The sequence below is a fragment of the Falco peregrinus genome, chromosome 7, assembly GCF_023634155.1.
Source record: "Falco peregrinus isolate bFalPer1 chromosome 7, bFalPer1.pri, whole genome shotgun sequence".
In the NCBI taxonomy this organism is placed as follows: Eukaryota; Metazoa; Chordata; class Aves; order Falconiformes; family Falconidae; genus Falco; species Falco peregrinus.
This window is the reverse complement of record NC_073727.1, coordinates 22,142,848-22,167,914: the sequence shown is the minus strand read 5'-3', so window position 1 is coordinate 22,167,914 and position 25,067 is coordinate 22,142,848. Positions and strand designations below refer to the sequence as shown.

Genomic DNA, 25,067 nt, shown 5'->3' with positions numbered 1-25,067 from the left:
GAGAGATGCTGAGTCTATGAAACATTATAATTTGAACATTATTTTTTTTAAGAAGTGGATATGAGTATAAAGTGACACAATATTTTGCTGCAAGGAATATTTTTACATCGTTATATTCTTTGGGGATAAAGTTATCCAAGTTTTCTTGGACACTTTCCTGGCTGCTTTCTAGTCATATTTAGAGATACATTAGCTAGTTCCATCAAGTCAAAAGCTTGACCTTTTCCCTAACACTAATGAAGCTTCTCACTAGTATTCTACTTTGAACAATCTTTCACCAACTGAAGCTTTTAAAATTCTCAAGTCTATTTAATTTTCACAGAATTCTCCAGCTCTTTTTTTTTTATCAGTAATGTAACAAAACACTACATGATAGGTTATAATTCTAAATGTATTTCTAAGAGTCTAGAAAGACAAGACCATATGGCTTAAGAGAACATCTGAACTGCTAAGCTGAATCTCCAGTTATTTCCAACTTAATTCATCACTCATCGCCTCCTGATGGTTTGAACAAATGACTTGAGACGATGACACTAAACAAACCTTCAAAGTCAATGCATCATAACTACTGTCAGGAAAAGAAATACTAAGAACAATAGGATGGCTCTGATGCGATGTAAAAATAAGCATAAACTTACAGCCTATATGGCAAATTATTTACCTAAGAGATTTATATAAAATACCATACTTCCATGGAGAAATAAGAGAGAAGGACAGAGTGGGAGATTTCCCTTTTACGGAAAATTTAGAAATGGGGAGGTAGAAGTGGGGAGACAGATCTTCATATCTACTTAGACCCTTACAGAGTAAAATGATTCCTTAAATATATAAGGCACTTCTTCATGAAGAAACATAAGGACCAATTTGAGTGTAATTTACCAAACACTTTGAGGTCAATTGAAGACAGCTGCGGTTTCTTCCACTGAGCTTGACTTAAATTACTCCTTCTGTAATGCTTGCCATGGGAACAGTAATAGTGGTCATCCTAATGGTGGCAAATGCTCCCAGAGGATCATCTTTGCCCATGTAAATTGAAATGGTACCAAGGCACTTGTAACCTGATCCTAGAGCTTGATCTGTCCCCCTTAGGTTTCAGATCAGCTGACATGTGCAGAGTATCCAGCCATACCTCTACTATGGTTGTAGGAAAACCCACAACACTTGAGGGCCCAAGCAAAGGACAGTTTCATTTCACCACTGATAGTGAAAAAAGCCTTCTCAGAGTTGGATTTGTGAAATATCGGGATATTTGAATACAAATCGCCCATGTATATACACATCCATACGCATATGTAAATATAAATAATCAAATATAAAACATATATGAACAAAACTTTTAACTATACTTGAACTTACGCCAAAATTGTATTTCAACTGCTATATGGGCAAATGTGATCTCCAACTTTTTCCAAATTAATTACTCTTTAAACATTCAATGCACAATTCTAATTCCATTCTGAGAAAAAAAACAGTATGTAGTGTCTCAGTACACAGCCTCCATTTTAAAGCCCCTATATTTCAGCTGATAATTCACTTTCTACCATGATATGAACACAGTGAGTCATATTCAAAGCTGAGTAGGAAAAACTACTAGCATAAACAAATTCAAGTTATAATTATAATTAAGAATATTTAACTTGAAGTAAACAGAGAGAAAACCTGAATTAGTTTTTAGATAGATTGAGAAAAGGTGCTTCAGGGAAAGTTAAATAATCCAAGACTTCTATATACTGTACCCAAACACTGTCAAACACAGTCCTGAAATTAAACTCCATACCTCAGTTCTATGTGTACTACAAAAACTGGTCAAAATGCAAAGCTAAGTTCTAAAAATATCCAAATATCCAGGATTTTGTATGTCTAGAAAATACCAAAAATATTTTCTTTGGAAGGGGGAGTACAGAAGAGTAAAAGACTACTTGTCTATAAGTCTCTAGAAGTATTCAGTTTTGGCTTATATCTGACAACAAATAGGATTTGTTTATATTTAAAATTATTTTACATATTTCAATGCAAATAGAAAACATCTTCAAAGACACCATTCCTTCTGTTGTTGATTAATCCCTTTCATTTCTATTTCATATCACACTACTAATTCAGGTAAGCAAGAATCCAGTCTCTTATTGTTTGTTTCTTTGTTCTTTTTCCCTTGCCTGGAGTGCAACTGAAAAGTGGCAAGAAGGTGGCCGCTCACCATTGTTAGGTAGCTCACTGGTGCACTAGGTGTAACTGTCAGAAATAGGAAAGTGAGTTATTAGCAGGCTGAAATGCCTTCTGGGATTTTGTCAACTGCATCAGAACTTCCCTCCATTTCTTCAATGTGTAGTACTGCCTGTGTATAACTCTAGTCATGGGAAAGATCTCTTTCATTCTCTTTGGAGATCTGTCCCTTATTTTTACTTTTTTAGTTAAAATTATTTCCCTTTCTCTAATCTCTAAATGTTATGAAATAAAGAAACTACAACTGGCCAAAAAGGGTGTGCTACTATCTAAATGGAAGCTGAACAATCCTTGATGCTAAAAGCATCAAAAGAACAGGAACCACAGAGAACAGCTCACTTCATGTACGTGTTTTGTCCATTATGTAGCCTAGGCTGTATGTAAAAAAAGAGTCTGCTCCTACTTGCTTGGAGATTTCTGAAGTGGCAGAAGACAACACAACCCCACTCAGTAAATGGAAGAAATCAGCTGGGATAAATCTACTGCAAAACACAAATATAAAGGCTGGACTTCTTTATGAAAGAAAGAATATTACTATTCTCAAGATATTTTTTTATCTATAAAAAACATTTAATTTTTCTCATTGCTGTTGTTGCTTTTACTAAGTTATAATTTCATAATGCATGTTTCTGGGGAAAGAATGGAGAAAAGCAGTGCAGTGCATCTGGAAAACTGGCTCTTAAATTTCTGAGATTTGTGCAGATTATAGCTTCACATGTGGTATGAGTCCGAGTATATCATAGCATTCACTCCTAGTCAGTTCTGATGCACAGTATATCCTTTTCAACAATTTAATTTTTTCCATAATTCCCAAAGATTTTTTCATGTGCTATATCACATTAGTTTAATCATATCTTTTCATAGGTATTTCCTAGAAGTTCATTAGAAGACAGAAATGTCATCGGTTTTATATCAAAGACGTTCTGCCTAACTCTGCCACCAGTTAAGAGATACTGAATCCTGAATAATTGCTTTGTAAAGGTTTTGGGGAACTGCATTATATAGGTTTGGCATATTTTTCAATGAATGGCAACGTAAGCTACAAAACAATAGCAAAATGCAGAAATGCACTCGAACTCATACTGTATGACTTTAATGAATGCATCAAAAGAACAGAATTCATAAATGGCTCTCTTGAAGCAATCTCCCAGAATTAGGTGTAAAAGTGATACTTAAGCAATTCATTAAATGGTTTAGTAAGGCTATCATTTTAAAAGCTCTTGGTTGACTGCTTATTTTATTCTGAATAGGCTAAGACCTGAGCTCTCCATTAGTGTTCAACAGGAAAGCATGAGAAATGCTAGATAGCTGTAAACAAAAGATTAAAATGCATGGATGCCTTACATAGTAGACTAAATGGATGCAATTGTCACAGGATTATACAAAGATGAGGCACTCAAAATCACCACCAGTCCACTTGCTGAAGAAAAGCAAATGGGAGCTGTGTAAGTGGAAAACTGTGGTCTGTCCTTCAGTGAGCATTTCTAACAAAATCTAGGGTTCGCTTTTAAGCCCTTTGGGATGATTGTTGTGTTAAATTCACCCATTCTTCTAAGGAAAAGTAGTGCATTTACTGATTGTATATTCCACATGAGTAGATAATTGTTTCAATATTATATACAAGCTTCTTTAGTATATAATTCTAAGAACTACTATTGTCAAACTGACACACACATAATAACGTTACACACAAAATTTAAAAAAATACTACTGAAAAAAACCAGAAAAAAACCCAATATAAAAATTATTCGTGGAACAAAGCCAGTGGAATACTATCTGCATCATGGAAGTGTCCTGTAATAAAAAGTAGCATAGGAATACCTCTTTCTTGCAATGTAAGAAGGGTAATTTTTGGAGGGTAGTGGGTGTTTGTTTGGGTTTTTTTTGTTTTCAGAGCAGATCCCCTGTATTGTCTGGGTACCTATAGTTTCCTTAAGTGAAGCTTCTTGCTATTGACACAGCCTAGGCTCCAGGAATAATATTCCTGCTAGATGTACTTTGTTATTAATAGTTACTGCAGTCACCAGACTGCAGGACTAATGTCAACTCAGTTGTAGGAGAAAGGAAATGTCAGCAAGATTGCATAGAAGGATAGTAATTATTGCTCTAGGTTCTCTCTGGGTGGCTCAGCTATATCTGAGTAAGAATTTCAATTACAATTAGTACAAACTTGGAAGAGGCAAGGATTGCACATGTATACATTCTGAACATTCTGTTTTCATTCTGTTGGAATTCTTGGCACTGTTTTCTTCAATTCAATTCATTTATAGAAGTTGCTGAAATCATTAGGAATGATCTTGTTATCATGCCAAACTCATCTTGCCTTCATTTTACTAGTAGTTGTGTTCACAATGTCTACTAGTTTTGTTCACAGTGAAGTGCAGTTCATGTTGCCACTCCAAGTTAAGCTGAGAATGGATTTGGTAGCTTTTCTCTGGCCCAACTATGTTTATTCAACTCTGGTGATCTAATCCAAAGCCACTACAAGTGACAATGATTCTTTCCCCTTTTGAGAAGCAGAAAGAAAATGTAAAGGGCCACAATTAATTATATTATTAAGTCAAGCAACAATCAATATCAGTAACACATGATCACTATATCTTCAGAAAGCTGAAAAAACAAATCACTTCTAGTTCATGCTCCTAAGAATCCTGCTTCATCATATCTTAACACTCGTTCAGCTATAAAATTCCTCACAGTCTTAGGGAATGCAAGATTTCCCTTTTCCTTATCTGCATCTAACACCAGTAAAATGAAGTAGCTCAAGAAATACTGCCTGTTACTTTCAAATATGCCTGGGCAATTATTGTCCACTCACAGAAGCAGAACGAGTTTTTCACAATCAAACAAGAAGCTGGCAACTAGAGAAATATATGCTTTCAAATACTTGTTTAAAAAATTTTAATTTTAGTCTACTCTTTAAAACTTCAAACAAAGCATTTTCTTTTCACTATTAACAAAGAAAAACTGTTCAGAATTATAAAAAGGATTACTGTATCATCACAAACATTTCTCAAATGATTCCACCTGACTTTTAGTTTCAGAGCATAGATTAGCTACAAAAATGGAAATAGACACTAAGGAAGAGATAAAGGCTGAGGAGATTGATTATATTTTTCTATTTTCAAATGCAAAATATACCTGCTTCAGAATTTTAAAGAAAAAGACCAAAAATCAAACCATTGCTGTGTTGGTTTAGATACATTACTTAAGAGCAGACCTTTCTGAACTAATTATGTAAGGCAATTCCAATACACTGCACTTTCAGACAAGTTCAGCTTCAATAACTTAATCTTCAAGTCATATTCTATGTGTCGAAATGCACATGTAATTCATTTTGGCTTATCCTTAAAAAAAAAAAAAAAAAAAAAAACAAAAAAAAAAACCAAAACCCAAACCAACTCAAACTTTCATTAAGCAATAAATAAAGAACAAAATCATGAACTAAGGAGAAACTACTACTACTTCATCCATGCTTCTTTGATTAAGGACTGACAGAATGGACCCAAAACTTACTGTAGCTCACTTGCACATAACATAAAATTCATCTATCTAAGTTTAAATTTCTTTATATTATGAATGAATAATTTTTCCCTGCTATAAAGTAAATTCTTAGACATACATCCTTGACAGCAGAGTGGCTTTAAATTTGAGAATGAAGCAGGAAAAAGGTGCAAAAGAACAGTATTGTATTCTGTAAATGAAGAAGTAATAACACATTAGGCAATTCAGTAAAAATACTTTCATCTGACCACAAACTCTCTTTTCTTGGTGTTCTTTATAACAAAACCAAAAAACAGTGGTTAAACTATTGTACTGATCTTTTTTGACTGAAAACAATGTTTAAATTTTAATCAACTGAAAAAAAAAAATGTAACAAATAATGCAAAGAACTAACTGGTCCAATCAATTTTCTGAGGTTCATTGGGTGAAAATGCAAAGTATTATTGTAAATATCAAACAACTAAGCCACATTTTGACTTTATGAAGTATTCTTGATCAAAGGAAAGGATGTCACTTAGAATTTAACTAAACATATTTGCTTTTATGTCACCATTATTATAATGTAAGCCTGCATGAAACACAGCAAATTCATGTCTGGATTGCCCCTAGTAATATTTTAAATTTATAGGCACTAATTTTTACTGAATCTACATAGTCAAAGATAATATATGGATAAATATATATTTAATTTACACAAAATTATTATTTATCATATAAAATATATACTATCACATTAACTTTTATAATTAGTTATGTGCATCTATTTTATGTGCATTTTTATGCCTTTTTAAAACTGAATGTCAAAATTACATACAATAAATAAAAGTAGAAAAATATTCCTTTTTGTGGTTTTTAATAATGACAGCACAGTAAACAGGTAGAGACACTTAAAGATACCTATGCACAAAGATTTTCTGATCTTTGGACTTTTTTTAAAAAGGTAACATTTATTATTAGAGGTAAAAATGTTTGAACATCATCAGTTATTCAGCATGTCCAGAAAAAAAAACCTTTCACCTAAATTGAAAGTTACCTGTACTTCATGAAGAATCAAATTTTGGCTTTAATTTTCTCCCCTCCCCTGCCCCTCATTCCCCCCATTGTCTTCAACTGAAAAATGCATTAACCAAAATGTTTATAATTCTTGAAATTTCTTTTTCACAAGAGTGAAAGCCTACCTGTTTACCACTCTGTCTGTCATGATTTATAAATTATTTTAATCAATAACAGTCTTCAGTCTCAACACATGCCATTTAACCTAATTGAACTTCTAGACATAAATTGGTAAACCAGGAATTATTAACAGGGAAGCAGGGAAAAACTTACCTAATTGTCACTTACTACAATAAAATAAATATTCAGGTGCATATTCTGAACCAACTTAGATGACAGTTGCAGCTTTTGTTTCATAATGGTCATGATGCCAGTAACATTCATAAAGGCCCAAATTCAAGGCCATATTTTTCACCATTGCTTCAAATACTAACTCAATAAACTCAGGAGAACATTTTATCGTGTATGTGTTCACCTCACTGAATTATTATTTTCTTCTACTTAGCTGCATTCCATGTTATCTTTGCTGTTTTATATGTTCAAATGGACCTTAGCTCATGTCTACAAAAGCTGATGGAAATATTTTCCATGATCTTTGGTGGACACTATAACAGACCTACAGTGCACAGTAATGGTTCCCAAATCTATGAATCAAACTGTGGATTTATCTGATGCACAAAAATTTACACAACAGACAGTGTAAACAGGTTAATGAAATGCATAGAACATGAAATAAACTGACATTACACAGCACCGTCTAAGAGGTAGATTTATTATTTCACTAAAATTGTCATAATCAGTAGAAATGTTATTTTTAATGGAGCATAGTAACACAAGAAATTCATGATGCCTGCTATTTTCCACACTGATGAAGGTGGGTTTTTTTATTCCCAACTCTATTGCTCTCTAGACTAGGGAAAACAGGCAATGAAAGTTTCTACAAAACCTTGTTCTGACTACTATTACTACCAGCATTTCATATGAAGTTGCAAAAAAATGAAATCTGAAAACTACAACAAACTTGAAAATTGCCCACACACTACAGGAAAAGTTTCTTTATAACCTCCCCTATTGCTCTGCACATGAAACATTACCCCCAATGCACTCGCATTTCTAATCATTATAGCCTTACCACAAAGCACTCATTTTTTATTTTAGTCTGAGATAAGTTCCAGTTTATTATCAATTTACAAAAAAGTGAATTAAATTATCTTTTCTGTTGTTTTTTTTTTTACATTCACTTTGATTTAATATTCCTTCTTTTCTGCATTCTGAAAAAGGAATAGGAAAGTATGATTTATCTTCTCCACATAATTCTCTTTTCCCTATAATTTCATCATTTCCCCTTGTATGTTCCTGTATACTTACTGAATAGTTTTACTGTTGTAAAAAGATTTTTTTATGTAGTAAAATCTGTATTATTTTAGCTGAAATGAAGAAACAGTTGGATTTTTAATTGTAAAAAACCTACATATATTTGAACTACAGTAGTTATCTTTCTGTCATGGAAGAACAACAAAAAAATTACCATATATTATGAAGACTTCTATCTTTAAAAAATGTCGAGCCTATGAATAACTAGTAAACACTTTTGACATCCTGAAACCACGATACATTACTCTGATTCCTAAAAAATAAAATACATCTATTATTTCCCAATTTCTAAATTGCTTTAATGTCAAAAAGAGATTGTAAGTCACATTATGATGACCAGAAAAGTATCTACTGTCTCCATTTTAATCTTTTCTTGAATTAAGAATGACTCATAAAGTAACTCTAAAATGATAAGAAAAACAATATAATTTTCCTAAGCTCAATATATAAATGAATATATAAAATAACTTGCCTCCCTCCTATCATAGTCATTTATCTGCTCCTACAGGCAGACTGTCAAATCTACTGAAGAGTAATTTTAGTAAGGATCCTCTTATATACCACCCAAAATACACCTCCAAGATTAAAATAAATCCCAGAAACTGAAGTCCTGATCTGGAAGTCAGAAGTTATTATCAAAGAAAATCAGGAAATCTGTGTCTGCCAATATAAGAGTATTCAAAGAATATACACATGTTGATATTTAACCCATGCTCTACCACATAATAAAAAAAAAAAAAAAAGAGACTTTCATGCTTCAGGAAAAAAATATATTTTATACAAGAAATAACAAAAATTTAAACTTTACTGATCAATATAAATGACCTCAATATGGAGAATATTAGTGCTTGTACTTCTGATGGTCTATAACCTAACCGCCCCTGTACTATTACTGTCAAGTACTTCACCAGCTGTAGTATTCTTAAACTGAAATTAATTTTGGCAAGGGTGGGCTGAGTTTTCAGAAACTAGTTTACCAAAATACTTATCAAGCTGACACATCTTCAAAGGTTACATTTAGTCAGTCTTCCTACCTCAAGGAATCTCTGCATCCAATGTAGAAGACAGAAGCCACACAGGCATTGTGTTCATTTGTCATTTAATTATTTCTTTTTAATAAAAACACATACCAACCCTTGTATCTGTAACATTATTTAAACATTATGATACCATATGCTATGTTTTTCCATATCACAAAATATGAGCTATTAGGAAAAGTGGTCAGCAAGTGTTTGGTGCAGTTTAATACAGCACAGTGCAACACTGTATTGGCCCTTGCAAAGTTATATTATATGTATACTGTTTATTGCTCTTAAAGTTTTAGAGCTGAATGACTGGCATGTTTGCAATAATAAGGGACTCATATGCACTATTGATTTGAAGATCTTACTATCTTGGCCCAAACAAATTTTTTACAATGGTAATTCTATATCTACAGATAAGACAGTAAATGAATAATATACAACAGTGATACTCCATTCTATATTATTAACATAAAGTAATAAGTTCATCGGTATTTCTATTCAAAAGAATAAAACCATATAAGTAAGAAGGATATATGAGGAATTCAAATGCTTCCTCTTTTAAAAATGAAGCACTTATTTGACTTCCTCAGTACATTCAAGAGTTTGTCACAAGTCTGAGGGAAGAAGTAGAGTACTGTAGAGGATCTCTATGAAGTGAAAAATCATATTTTAAAATGCAAAAATATATGTACTTAAAAAAACGATGGGGTGAGCTCATTACAAGGTTGTACAACAAATTTATCTTCTCTATTCAATATTGCAACAGCCTTCTTGACAGCAGATTAGTTTAACACTGAGCATCGCAACAAAGGAGTTATCTAGTTTAGAGTGTGTAATAATTCATTGTTGCCCTTCACTGTACATTAAGTGTCACCCATCAGAATAACAGGAATAAAAAAATGATTACACTAGAGTCACTATCTAATAGAATATCTGTTAATATTGGCGCATTGGATGTGATTTTTACATACACAATAAACAAAATATTTGCAAGGGCAACATAATGTTTCTTTAAATATTTAAAATTGTCAAAATGGACATCCTTTAAATAACACTAGTAAAGTACAAAAAATAAGTGTGGTAGTATGGGGTCATGTGGAATATTTTTGAGTATTTATAGTGAGTATTTTTTTCACTTATATGGAACTCTGGTATAAAAAGAAAAAAAAATATCATCACAAATTAAGGCCTAGAAAACTGTTGTTTTGTTGTGTTTGGTTTTTGTGTTTTGTTTGGGTTTTTTAAATACCAATTAAATTATTTAAATTTTTACTACCTGTATATTAACAACATCACCGAAATCCACAGAGATGTCAAATGGAATTCTTCACCAAGTAATTTTTTTCCTGAGCAAATACAAGACTGTGTGAGAACCCCTGTGTAATTCAATATGTTTTTACATATATTTTATTTTAGGAATGTTACTATTCTCATAAATTTAAACAGAGCGATCACATGCTTAATATTTAAGACAGCTTTGTAAATCTTGATAAACTGAGAGGTTTGATCTGATGAGAAATAAGTAAATAAATACACTGACTTAAAAGAAAAAACATAGTTGGATTTATAAGGCATGTAAGGTTGCCTTTTGCTGGCCTGTGACTCCTAATGTTTCTCTGAAGGAATAGAATAGCTTTCAGATTTGGGACTTTGATACAGATTTATCAAAACTCAGTCAAAAACTAAGCTGGTTCTTTTTTAAGTAAGCATAAACTTAATTGTTTATGAATGTGTTTATATTATGGAAAAGAAATAATTCTGTATTTAAAGTACTTGATTAAAGCCTATTTAGTAGAAATAGGAATCTAAATAATTCTATGAGCTTCTGTGGTTACAGCTATATCAGTAAAGGAAGGGAAGCCCTCAGGTTTCAACAATGGCATATAATTATCCAAACACTTTACTTGTTAGCACATCCCGTTCACAGTTTCGGCCTATGCTACACTCCGATAAAGCCCAGGTGTGGTTCAGAGAGGCAGGATGTGCTGGCAAGCGCTGTGGGTGGGGTAACTGGGATGGTGGAGCATTTAGTCATACGAAACACAGGCCTCACCATGTTGCTTGTCCTCTGGGCCAAAGCAAGCATTGGATCCCAGCCCTTAAAAATTATATACATAGTCCTTGGGATCCACTGTGCTACTATCAAAATCAGTGAGAGCTTTCACGTTGACTTATACAGGAACATGATAGGACAATAATGTACTGTCTTATTCAAGCTGACATTTGATTACAAAATGTTTCATCTTGATTATTCCACTACAATTCTCAATTGTACCAGTAACTGTACAAATATTTCAGTTAATGTTAATGGAGCACACAAGCCTTCTTCAGGAAGGACCATGGTTAAAGGGATTCAAACACATGACTCATTTTAAATTAGCAAGTTCAACTGAACTACAAAAAGGTCTGTGTGAGCACAGGGACTCTGAATTGTAGCTCCACATCCTGATGTTGGGTAAATACTTGAAGATTTTTTTTTTTTTTTTTTTTTTTTTTTTACTTCCACAATCTAGAAACCTTTCTCTCACCTTCAAACAAAAATCTGAAGCCTAGATATGAAGTACCTATACAACAGTCAGCTGGACACTAACAAGATACCAGTGCTTCTTTTGTTGATAGCACTGTCAGGAACTCCCATCCTCGTACTTGTGACCCATGTGCGTCCTTCCTAGCAATGAGCTGGAATTCACCCCTCCACCTCTCCAATTTGATAAAACCTTGTCCGGGTACTAAGTATATCAGATCTTGTCTCAGCTCAGGATTTCTTCCAGACTATGTTTCCAAGAAATTGTGATTCTAGAAGTATTATTTCAACAATGTAGGGACTAGATCCAAGCTACTTCTGGACTTACGCAGTAACACATTCTTTTCTACAGAAATAGACTATGGATACTTCTTTCTTTCTCATTTATTTCTGAGGAAGGGCAATTACACTAACTTTTTCAATACTGAGGATCACTAACTTGACTTAATTCTGTATTTAACCTTGTCATTTGACTCAAATGAACTGCTTCTAGTACCACATGGCCTACCTCAATCTAATCTACTATCTTTCCTCTGACCAGATTGCCAAAACAAATGTTCTTGACTTAACAAACATCTGAGAGATTCAGCTGCCTAAGACACCAATGTCTCAGAATTTTCAGAATTCCCAACATATTCATGACCTCTTTAGGGATCTGGCATATTTGATACAGAACCTACAGGCAACTTGTATGTTTCTGTAAAGGCAGATAGCGCATGCTCCTGTCTCTGTATCTGCACAGCTTCCTATCAAGTTTCAATACTTACAAACACGTCCTGTCTCACACAAATTAATCTGAAATGTAACTGTTAAGAATTTCTTCTTTATTTGTTCCTCATAACTACTGCTCTTCCCCAAGAGAAAGAAAAACTTGGAAGTGATTTTAATCTCATTTACCATAGGCTAACCTGTGTAGTTATTCCACCAGTACCGGTTAAATCCCATCCAGACTTCATATGAGAAAAGCCTCAAGGCTAAGATCAATACCTGTCTTTCAAACTCCTCCTCAAAATTCATTTGCTTTACAATGTAAACTGAAATGTGGTTCTGCCTAGGTAGGTGATGAACTATGCTGATCCTGACTACTTAAGAAATGTACTCATATTTCACTTCACTTTCTTCATACTTCATAGAAATTCTCATCCTATTCAACTATTTAAACTATTAACTACTCCTGGTGAACTGTGAACTCTTTAACACAAGCATTCGGTATTTGTTACGTAACAAGGCATGACCCTGTTTGGCAATGCTCTCTGAAAGCTGTCCTGTGTTACAAGAAAGCCCAATCAAGCCTTCCATACCACGCAGAAATCTCTACTGCATTCACCTGTGGAGTCATTTACATTTGTGCATAGAAGTGCAACACCATCTTCTTCTTTGGTTTTGACATTTGTTTTCACACAGGAAGGTCAGGATGATGAGGAAGGTGTTGCAAACATTAACAATCCCCATCAACATTTAAGTTGGAGGCAAAATCAGGCTTCTAGTAGCAGCAGAACAGAAGATACGAGGAGCCTCTGCTATCCATCTACCTAGCAACTTTATCTAATCACAGTTACATTTGAAGCAAGGTGAAAATTCCTTTCATTCCAGTAAATGAAGGGCACGCTGACCAGGATTTTGACACAATTAACTGCTCACTCTCCTCTAACATGGCCATTTAGAAGGAGAGAGCAAGAGAGAGAAAGTGAGAGAGAGAAGTGTGTGAAGGACAAATATGACTAATTAAGAGACTTTTTCAGATATTTTTGCCACTTGACATTAACTCTGCAATGCTCTGTGAGATCAGCAAAGCAGTGCAATGTACAAAATTCTGCTAACTGCTTCTGGTTTTCTTCTGGACAGGGCTCATTGGTTACATTGTGTCAGCCACAAAACCAGAGAATTTTCTAAGCGGTGGAATTCTTTTACAGGAACTCCTCTGAACCTGCACCATACTACAAACCTTTCTAATTTTCACTCCAATGTATCTACAAGGAAATTGCTCCACAACAGGAACTAATTGCGGTAGTAGCTGTTACCTGAAAACTGTCTTATACCACTGGTGATAGTGCTTTGGTACAGACAGACTGTATCTCTACTTCTACAAAACAAATACATTAATAGCAAATAGGCAAGCTATTCTGTGTAAAGCTAAAGCTATTCCATGGGAAACGACGAGAACATCTTTAAAGATCTAGAAGAATTGAAAGGAACTGTATAATTTCCCTCTGCGATCTACCACCTCACAATTTACCCCCTGAAAAGTTTTCCATGCGGCATTCCTGCTCCACATCGTTGAGGAAGGAAACTGAGATGGAAAGAGGCAATAGCTCTGGGTGGTTTGCTGTGTTTAGTCTTGTGAAATTCTGTGAATGATCACAACAAGCTGAAGTAACATCACCTTCATGATTCTCAGAGCTAGAGGCTATGTGCTGTAAAGTCTTTAGTCAAATCCGAATTGGCAAGTGCAGGTGCCACACATATCTAATGGCCACACAAAACAAAACAAAACAGAACAATATAATGAGAGTGAAGTGCCAGAACTGGACTAATTAATAAAAATTATTTATATTTAAACTCCTCTCTGATGTGCTATAAGAATGATTAATGATGAACATTTTGATATTTTAAAGAGTTATTATTTTCTAAAAAAAAATCAATTACATACCTTAGCTGATGTAGGGGTTTTAACTATGGTGCTAAAAATTTTCAATCCTGTGTAATTATTACCATGTAAGAATGATACCTTTGTTGCTAAAGGCAGAACTCTGATAATACTATAAAAAAAACAAAACAAAAAGGTGTGCACCTTTGTTCTTAAGCCCGAAAATGCATTATTAGCTTTGCACTAAAGCAATTTCACTGTCGTTAGAATTAACACAGGGTGATTTCCATAGATAAACTAGAAATGCTTGGAGGACACACTGCTGATTTTGTTTCAGCATCAAAAACAATTACCATACTGCTTTTTTCAGATTTCTTTCTGGTCAAGCCCTGTTAGTGCTTAAATGACTCCTGTTCTCTGATGAGTTACAGACTGGTGGCTTGCATAAGCCCGGTAAACTTCTGGTTAACACCTTCATGCAACCTGGTCTAGCGGAAGGCGTCCCTGTCCATGCAGGGGGGTTCGAACTAGATGATCTTTAAGGTCCCTTCCAACCCAAACCATTCTATGATTCTATGATTCTGTATCTATATCAATATCTATTCTGTATCTATATTAATCTTACTTTTCTCCAGATATCGAGTAACACTTAAAGTCAAGAAATATTACCTATTTATTTCCTTATTTCTTTAAAGATATGCTTCTGTTTTGAAGTATAATATTTAATCACAACTGAGGTCTAATATTTTTTCCCCCAATAAAGAAATGCGCTATCTTTTGAAGAGGTTAGGTTTTGGTAAAATGATTTTGGTTTTGTGTTTTCTTTTTCTGTTTTGTTTTCTCTTCAATTTAGCTCTATTTACATATTATCAGACTACAATGGATAATGACGATGGAGAGTCAGATGAATTCAGGAAATCTGATTTTAGCTAAATTTGCACAAATTAAATTACTTCCAGTTCTGAAGTCAGAAACTGATACTTAAAAACTTATATTCTAACTGATATTTATACCACTCCAAATAATGGGACATTTGACTATTCAGTTACAAATATCTAAAAGTAGCTTAAGATTGTATCTTTATTGTTAACATTACACAATACAAAATCTCTTTTAGAGAATAAAAGAGTAAAATTCATAAAATCTTTTCATTACCCAGGTTTTCCTATCATTCAAGTAATCCTGAAACCAAAGAATTCAAAGGAGAACTCTGAAATGCTATCTTACAGAAACTGCTCTTCCTCTGAACATCTGTAGATAGGATTTTCTACAAGGTTAATAACCATCCTATCATATTGGCTTTGCTTCCAATGATTTGTGTCTCCCTCTTCATTTAGATTATATAAAGAAATCAATTGCATATGGAGCCACATATTTAGCAAACACATAACATTTTCGTATGTTCAGTTCATTATCATAAAAACTGCCTTTCAATCCTTAGAGTCATTTCTGCTCAATAACATTATATGTTTCTGTACCTTCCAGAAGCAGGGTAAATAGTAATCATGACTGCTAACGCCCCATTTTCCATCCTAGCACTGTAACTCCTACATTTTTCTTGAGGATACATTTCATTATTATGTCAAGGTGTTCCAAGCAGGATGCATGTGTGAAATGACTTCAGCACATAAACTGCCTCTTACATCAGCTTTTCTGCTTTGATTTTTTTGGAGAAAAAACAACAGGTCAGATGCTGTTTGAATTAATTTTCTGATATATCAGGCAATCTGCAAACTTAGCCACTGATGCTAATGGATAAAGAGTCAATCAGTTAACTTGGACATTTTCCATTTACCACTTGTATTCAATTATTAGTAAAATCTTCACAGCACCGTGGTACCTTCTTGGATTCTTATTGATTCTTTTCCCATTCCACTAGATACCTGTGTTTTGTTCTTTAGGTTGGAGGACTACACGGTTTTGCACATCTCATGGGAAAACTGCTTCTATGCATTATGGTGAGAGTTACAATTTCCTTCTCCCTACTAATACTATGCATGCCAGAGTAAAACACTTGCAAATAAACCAAAACAAAGCAAATAAGTCTCCTTCCCCTTACCTCCAAAAACATAAGAGACGTTAGCCTTTCTCAAAAGCATCATTTTAGCTTGAAAACAGATTCATCTATAGAGGAACCCTTCTTTCTAAGCACACTTAAAATTATTCCATGTAATGATTTCCTAAATAAATATACAAAGTGTCAAGTCTAGACTTGTGTCTTCTTTTCTTGTCACATATTTGGGAAAAAAAAGAAAAAAGATTTGACAAAACAGAATGAAATGATCCAACATCAGAAAAGAATATTCAGCACTTTTTCTGGAGGCTCTCAACTTATTTTCAAGCAAACTACTTATACAAGCAATCCAATATTCTAATGTACTATATGTGCTAGTAATTAGCAGGGGCTATTACAAGTAAGGATGAACCACTGCATATGTTACTACAGTGTGAAGATCTTTCAAAACTAAATGAAATTGTTCCTCAGACTTTTATTAGCTTTGTCAGCAAGGACTATGGGATTATTTCTTAATGGATGGTAACATAGTACATAGAGACTAACAAATTGCTGTCCATGGTAGATATGAAATATTATTGTGTGGTTTTATAGAAATCTTGACAAAACATTCTTCAGATATTGACTTTCCTATAGAAGCTATTTACCTAAGGCATTTGAAGACACAAAATGAGGTACATGAGATCTACCTTGCTTGTACTTAAATCCAATCAGATAAAGATAAATGCAAATTTCTTATCAGAAATCTCAAAAAAAAAAAAAAGTTCTGAGATACTTCAAGTTTTGCTACAACCTTCCATAAAACCCCTCAGACTATAAAAGGTTGTGTTACAATATTCCGTCAAAATGGAGAGGAAATATAGGTCTGTAAATATGTAACACCTATATGTAACAAGGCTTAAAAGGAAAAGTCAGAATGAGTACAGACAGAACGAACTGTCCACCTAATTGGATATAACGATCTACCTATAGCTATCTAAAATTTAAATCCTATCTTTAGATGCTGGTGCTGAAGTAAATGGGAACAAAGAGATTGAATTGCTGGTAGTAAGAGGCATCAAATTCCTTAGGGATGAACAGTTATGATCGAGTTCAGGTATTCAAAATACCTACGGTCTTGGATAATTAGTGATGAATTAATGAACTTGTGAAGGCTTTCAGAGTAATGAGGAAAAAATTAACAGAAAGGATGGAAAGAGGTTTAGGTCATCTTCAATTTTACACAGCATAAGGATACTACTATGGTCTTCATTAAAAAAAAAAAAGCCATTTTCTGATTAGATTAACCTACAAACACAAATTAACATAAAATACACTGATGGAGGAAATGTACACCTACTGCTAACACATTGTTTTCTAAGAAGGCTCCACACACATCTTAACTCTGCAGAAGACAATGTTTGTCTAGACCTCCACACACACAAAAAAAAAATCAGTTTCTTGACAAAGAATCCAGAATTGACCAGGTGTGCTGAAGTGAGCATATTTTTCTTCTTCAAAGTGCCTATGGAGATTTAGCCAGTGGGAGGTACTATATCTTCTGTTGGACTGCTAATGCAGGTGAGCTATGAGTTCTTCAGCTATCCTCAGTTTAAACATTTCAGTTGTTTGGCTGGCAGAAGTTTATTCTCACATTTGATGCAATGTAAGTAGTATCTGGGATGTAAGATTGATCTACCACAAATATAGCCAGGCTTTTGAGTACTGTTTTTTCTCCCTAAAGTCTAAGCAGGTTATTTATGTTAAAAAGAGTAAAAGGTAAGGATTTTTCTCTCACTATGATCTTAAACAGTATTCTAATAGAGGCTATTATGTCAATGCTGAGCTTGTATGTAGACTTGGAGACCTCTTGATATCTTGTCTCTCCTTCAACAGATGAAGGAGAATGAGAGCATTCAGAAGTGATTGAAGAGAATACTGAGGGATTAGTATGAGCAGTCCATAATGAGTTGCTTATTTATATATTAGACATTCTATAAGCTAACCTGGAACCCAGACAAATCTCTTGTGGAGGAGGAAAGAAGAATCAAAGGGTCTTTCTGAGTATCAAAATGCAAAGTGAGAGATTGCTGCTTAACTCATTGCTATACATGTCTTTTTCCAGCCATATAGCCCCATCCACAATGTTTAGACTTTATAGTACTGAGTGCAATCTGTATCATAACTTCTCAAAATAATTACACAACTTAGATGATGACCATAAGTATTATAATTCCAGTAAGTTTCTCATTTCTGATACAGAAAAAGATGGAATATATGATCTGCGTGCTGACCACAGAAAATTTAATTTAAATGCTATTACAGATTATGCAGATTTATGATAATATTAAATGGCACACACCACAGTAAACTTGCATTCTGTTTAATTTAAAGCTGTTATCCACATTTTGTGGAAAGTAATACTCAGAAACACCTGAGAATATTTGAAATATCATGTGCAAGTCTTGCTTACATTTCCAGTGACTGATGTCCAGGCATGATGACTGTAAAATTTTATTACTATAACATATAGCAGGATAGACTAAGTAAAAAACATGTGTTTTCTCACAAGTACAAAAAAATACTAAGATATAACTGAGGTATTTTCTTTATATTAACCTCAGTTATTGAAATTCCATTTAAATGAGAGAAATCTAAAATTGATATTTTCCAGGTCTGATGTAAAAAAGTAATTTAGTTCAGAAAGTAAGCTTTTTAGAACATTCTCACATAATACTAGGATTTATTGGTAGAGCAACACAAACATATCTATTAAAAAAACTAGGAAAGCCATCAAAGAGAGAAAAAAATCTTGTCACACAATCTGTTTGGTTCAATTGACCAAAAACCCCAGTGTTCCATAGGCTGGCACAGTTGCTCTCCACTCACAATAAAGATGATCTCTAGCATTAACAGAGGTTTGCTTTTCAACTGGAAAAATTAGATGAAAAAACCCCAGACACTATACTGAATCTTTTGAAAGCAATCAAATAAGGGTCATAAGCTGCAAGCTGGTTTAACAAAAATAAAAATCTCTGACTGAAATACTTGTTATAGAACAGGTTTGGAAAGCATGTAATTTTTGGCATTCTTTTACCCTTGTCTATTTACACATTAGTTTACAGTCAAGTGACAATGTCCCCACTTGTATTACAGCTGAGGCAAAACTATATTAAAACTGCGAGATAGTAAGAGAAGCAGATTTCAGAGATGCCATCTGGATTGCCCTATTGGATGATGAATCCACTCCTGAAAACACCTTATAACATATGTTGTAGTTCTCTAAGGAGGCCTCAGGAGATAACATTCTCGTAGGAAGAATGCTTGTTAATAACAAAGGGCAAATATGCTTACTTCCTACTTGAATAAATATCAACACAATAATTTAGTAACCAAAGCTCCATAGTAACTGGAAAAGTAGTTCCCTCTCATTCTGCCGTTAATTCCTTTCCATCAAGATAGTTTTCAAGGAGTAGTTTGAAAATCAATCAGACAAGCTCAAGGGCAGAAATCAGCTGATCAAAAAATATGAAATAAAAATGAAGACTGATGAGATGTAAAAGGATATGCATGCACTCCAGAGAGAGATAATGCTCAGGCATCTGTTCAAGTCTGAAGCAGCAGACTATTCCTAAGCTTCTTCACAGAGAAAAGATTAAGATAAATGTGTGGAGACATTTTTAAAACTCTTGTCTTCTTTTGTTATGTTTTATTCCAGCTGGTAAGAGAAAAATATAGTTTGGTGATGAGGCAGTATTCATTGTGCTTTTATCACTGCTTACAAGGAAATGGAAAAATAGTTGATACTAAATGCTTTGACAGCTGAAACCAGCACAAGGGCTTGATTTATAAGAAGTAGGATAGCGTAATTTTGCTGAAGTGAGGAAAAAGCAGGGAGTCCTAACATGCAGAATGTGGTACAAGTAAAGGTGAATCAAGTCCTTTAAAATGATAACCCATGATTCAGTATTATCAATTAGGGCAGTGAGCACAGTTTAATGTATATTTACTCAATACTCACTGATACTCCAGACAGCTTGGTATAAGAAGCATAAGAGCTCATTAGTGGACCATTTTGTCCAGGGTAGTTTATCTGCTTCACAGCTGATCCGTAAAGGTGAAGCATCATCCTTAAGCAGGCGTATCTCTTCCAGTTATGCTTTATGACAGGCAGACACATTCACAGCAAACAGACCTTACTACTCAGAGAAATACTTCAATGTTCAGGGAATGACTAGAAACCCAGTAAATCAGGTGGAAAATCATTGGCAAAAAAATATTTAAAGAGTGTAGCCTCCAGTCTGTGTTTTTAGAAAAGATTCATGCAAACATGAATGTCTAAAATCATACATAAGAGACTCTTTAAAATATAATACTATCATGAGGAAAGCCAGCTGAAGGTTAATTTTGAAAATCATGTATTGGAAGACCTATGTAAATTAAACGTATTTAGCAGTTTTAAAAGTATGAAACTGATTTTTTTCTTATTGACTATACAGAATGGGAAGCATCCTCCAGTTACCAACACATCCGATTTTGCAGATACCAAAAATAGGAAACAGTTGTTTTATATACACAGACTAGTGGAAAAGAAGGGACAACATGTTTATGAAGTTGGCATACAACACTAAGAAATCAGCATGTTTCTTAGAAATGAAACAATGGTTTGCACCAACAGACAAAAATGAAAAGAAATTCCACTAATTGAGGGGGTTTTTTTGTTATATAAATCAGAAAATGTTTTGTACCTGACAGAACTCCAAAAAAGAGCTGGTGCACTGTACTCCAGTCTTAGTTTTCCTTCTAATCGCATGTAAATTATAAATTTAACTGGGATTCTAAATCAAAGAAACAAGTAAAGGCAGAGGCATAAAGGGAAAATATTGGAACTGGAATGTAACAAGACATCAGATGACACAAGACACTGCTAGCATGATACAAAGACTGCTAGCTACCACCAGAATCGGATCCATTACCATGCCACTGAGCAAAAAATGCTATCTGACTTTCTCGGTTCACAGAAAAGTAATAAGCTGAGTGTCAAGCAGACTGGGTTTATCTATCAGTCATCAGCCTGTATGATAAAGAAAGGAACTTTCAGAAACTAACTACCATATCTACTCAGATTCAACAATCACAACATACAAGATTAAGAGGTTTTCATATATATGGAGAAAACACAGCCTACTATAATTCCCCACAAAGAATGCCAATTAAAGAAAACACTGTGTGTAACTCATTTATATTCCTCCTATCGACAGTGCAAAATCTGTAATGCCCAAATAAACAGTGACTCACTGGGGCGGGGGGTGGGGGGGGTGGGGGGGGGTGGGGCGCAGGGCGGGCAGCTACAAGAAGGCAATGGCATAGAAAAGACCTCCAGCTAACACAAAATATCTCTCCTAGCTTTTCATCTTGTTAAGTATGTGAAGGTTTCAGCTCTTTATTTCTGGTTCTCAAATTGGAAGGAAAATCCAATGCTCTTTCAAATAAAGGAAAAGATTTATATTACACTTTTCCCATTTATGCCTTATCGGTTACTTTATGAAAGAATTTATGCAATTCTCTCTCAAAGATTCTTGCATCTTTTACTAGTTTCTTCATATTTCCCTAAATATGACCATAATACTAATAAATGGGTGAAATCCAAGTACCACAACAGAAATGTACTTTCCATTTTCAATGTACCAAGCTCTTACATTCCAACATGTTTGGAAGACATGGTAAAACAATAAAATCACAAAACATTTGAGACAAAAATAGGAGGTTTGAATCTAAAAATAAATATTCTACACTGAATATTCTGATGAGCCGTAATTACAAAACATCATATCATAAAAGACATACTAAGTACTGCTCCAAACATAGATACACCTTATTATGAAACACATAGTAATTATTATGAAACACTGGTAGTTCAACATTCATTATGAAAGGATTGTTATGAAACAGAAATCTTCTTAGTAAGACACTCCAGGTGGAACCTATTAATTTAGTGGCATACAATCCAACAGTTTCGTGACAGAAGGACTGAAAAACACATCATCAGGTGTGCAATACCTAATTTATAATCTATACTGAAAATACATAGTCAGCACCATACTGCAAGGTCCTCTTCACTACACTTCATTTAGCAGTATCTTCTTTTACATGACAGATACCTTTTGTGAATTATATTCGCAAAAGGCTCTTTCGAATAATGTCCTTTTATCTCTTTAATATTCAGCAGATTACATTTTTAACTTAGACCTGTTTCCCTATATGAACTATAGTGTTAGAAAATGCTATCACATACTATAAAGTCACTTTGCATTATCATTTAAATCTGTAGACTGTCTTACATAATCCTAGATCTTTTATTTCTAAATGTGTTAGCAAATATTTGGTTGTATAAGTTAAGAGGTATTGAAAATCTCTACATTTGAAAGCTGATATAAATTTAGGTGTAAAAAAGGTATTTTATACAACTCTACAAAAAATGAAATTCCTCTGCTTAGTATAAAATGCATTTCATATTGCTTTACAATGAAGGTAATGCTTCCAACTACGTAAGGAATTTACGGTATTGGTCATAAAAACAGACAAGTGAAAAAAGTTCAACAATACCGGTCTATTATGTGGCACTTCTGTTTAAAAATAAATAGTCTTTCCAGTTCTGCTAGTGAGATCAAATGACTGAATAGCTTAAACAAACAAACAAACAAAAAAATAAAAACAAACTTCAAGAAAACATTCATACAAAATATGGTGACAAGTTTTCAAAGCATAAGTAGGAACTCAGCCATACAACTCCTACTGACATTCCTGGGAGCTGCCTGTCAAATACACTGCATCGTGCTGAAAATGTCCTTCAGTTATAACAATAGAGTGAAAACTGTTGGACAAACATAAATATTTTACATGAGGTGTTTAAAAAATAACATTTGTGATTTATGATTGACTGTGCTTTCAGAAGTATCTGTATCACAGGAACACCTCAGAAATGAGTTTACTTGTTTATATAGTCCAATACAATCTACTGATCTCTCAAGAATCTTCCCATGTAAGTCTGGCTTTTTAAAGCAGACTTTTAAAGAAGGCATGCAAGCAAAGTTATTCATTACAGAATATGCTTCAGTGTTATCTTTATTACTTCAGTGCCTCATATACCTTATGCACAGGTGATCTTGCTAAATTACTTTGAAAATAATTTCTAAAACTATTGACTCTCCCTTTAGTAAAGGAATGGTACAACTGCTCCAAAATAAAGTGCACATTATCAAAGAAAGATGGAGAACCCTGATATCAACTATAGAAAAATAAGAAAATAAAAATAGGAAGAATATACTGTGTATCGCAGAATGAAATAATAAATATATTGGGGATGAAGTGAGATTGCATCATCAAGTCAAACATTTTTAAAAATCTTATTGAAGAGATAAAAGCCAATATAGTTCATATGTATTTGATTTAAAAAAAATACATACAATGACTACTAAGAGGAATCTGCAAAAGAGATTACATTTACATTCCTGGGAATCACTGATTTACTGTTCTGATTTTTTTTTGCTGTCACAGCAAAAGTCAACGTTACAACATATAAGACTGTATTTCTGTGACCTCTGGAGTCAGTCCTAATTACTTAACCAGGAAAAGGTAAATATAATGGGAATTTTTGACAAAAGATGTTTTTCTGCTTGCCTATGTTGAAGAAAACAGATTAAAAAGTGAGCCTTATATATAAAATAAATTTATAATTTAACAATTGTTGTATTGAGTTCATTAACTCTGAAAGCTCAACTAAACATGCTTCCAAGTATATTCCAGTCTGGAACTTAACGTGAAGTATCTCAGGGATTTTACCTAGCACATAATTAAAATCTATATAGTTACCCTACTTCTAAGATATTAATCTACATGAAGTAACATCTCTTGTAACAGGTAGAGGCCCAGTTTGGACATCTAGGATTAACATGGGCAGCTAAGTACTCAATTTGAGATTAAGCACCACAGTGTCAAATGAAATCAGGTTAACAAAATAAAACATGCCAACCCCTGCCTTTCTAAACACAGCATAAATGGGGGAAGACATTTTGTAAACTTTCTAGTGTCTCTAAATTTGTAAATAAAAGAAGAAAGCTAGCTAGCTTACTCAAGGCTTAGTGACATAAAAAACTGGAGACTTAATATGGCACTGGAGAACATTAAAAGTGATAACCCTCATCATTAATTATTCTTCTGTACATCATGAAGTTAAAATATAAGAGTATGAAAGTAAGAAAATTTTTGTGACTTTTGACAATTATTAGTAAGAAAAAGATTATAACAATTGCCAAAAAAATCACAAAAGTTGACATGTTACCTGGCTATGACAAAGAGCACACAACTGACACCCAAGTAAGCCAGCAGAATATACATCCAGATATCAGGGGAGAGAGGATTCAGGAAGGAGAAGACGCCCGGGTTTGTACCATTGGGTTTGCGGTACAAAATACTTATTCCAAGAGTCATAAAGGGCTTGGAAAAGTCGATGACCTTCTCTCGAACATAGGTTATTGCCAACGGTGCAACTGCAAGGTCAGCTTTCTGTTAACAGAAATACAAAAGAGAAACAGGCTATAAGTCAGAAGACACAGGTTGAAGCAGATAATCAGATTGTCAAAACACAAACTTTACATGAAGCAGGTTTGTTCTTGTACAAGGTAGGCTGAAATTTAGAACTCTCTTCTCCCTATAAGGAAAGAGATTTATTCTACTTTCTGTTTGCTAAACTGACACGTCAGCATTTAGAGAAAATGAAAAACACTA

At 33.9% G+C, this 25,067-nt stretch overlaps 1 protein-coding gene across 1 annotated transcript in view; it reads right to left on the bottom strand.

The window, feature by feature from the left end:
* Positions 1 to 25,067, bottom strand: part of GRIK2 (glutamate ionotropic receptor kainate type subunit 2) — a 416,129-nt gene that overhangs the window by 120,348 nt on the left and 270,714 nt on the right. The window contains exon 12 of the mRNA XM_055811207.1: positions 24,622 to 24,845. Coding sequence (XP_055667182.1) covers positions 24,622 to 24,845 — 224 coding nt within the window. The remainder of the gene's footprint in view (positions 1 to 24,621; positions 24,846 to 25,067) is intronic.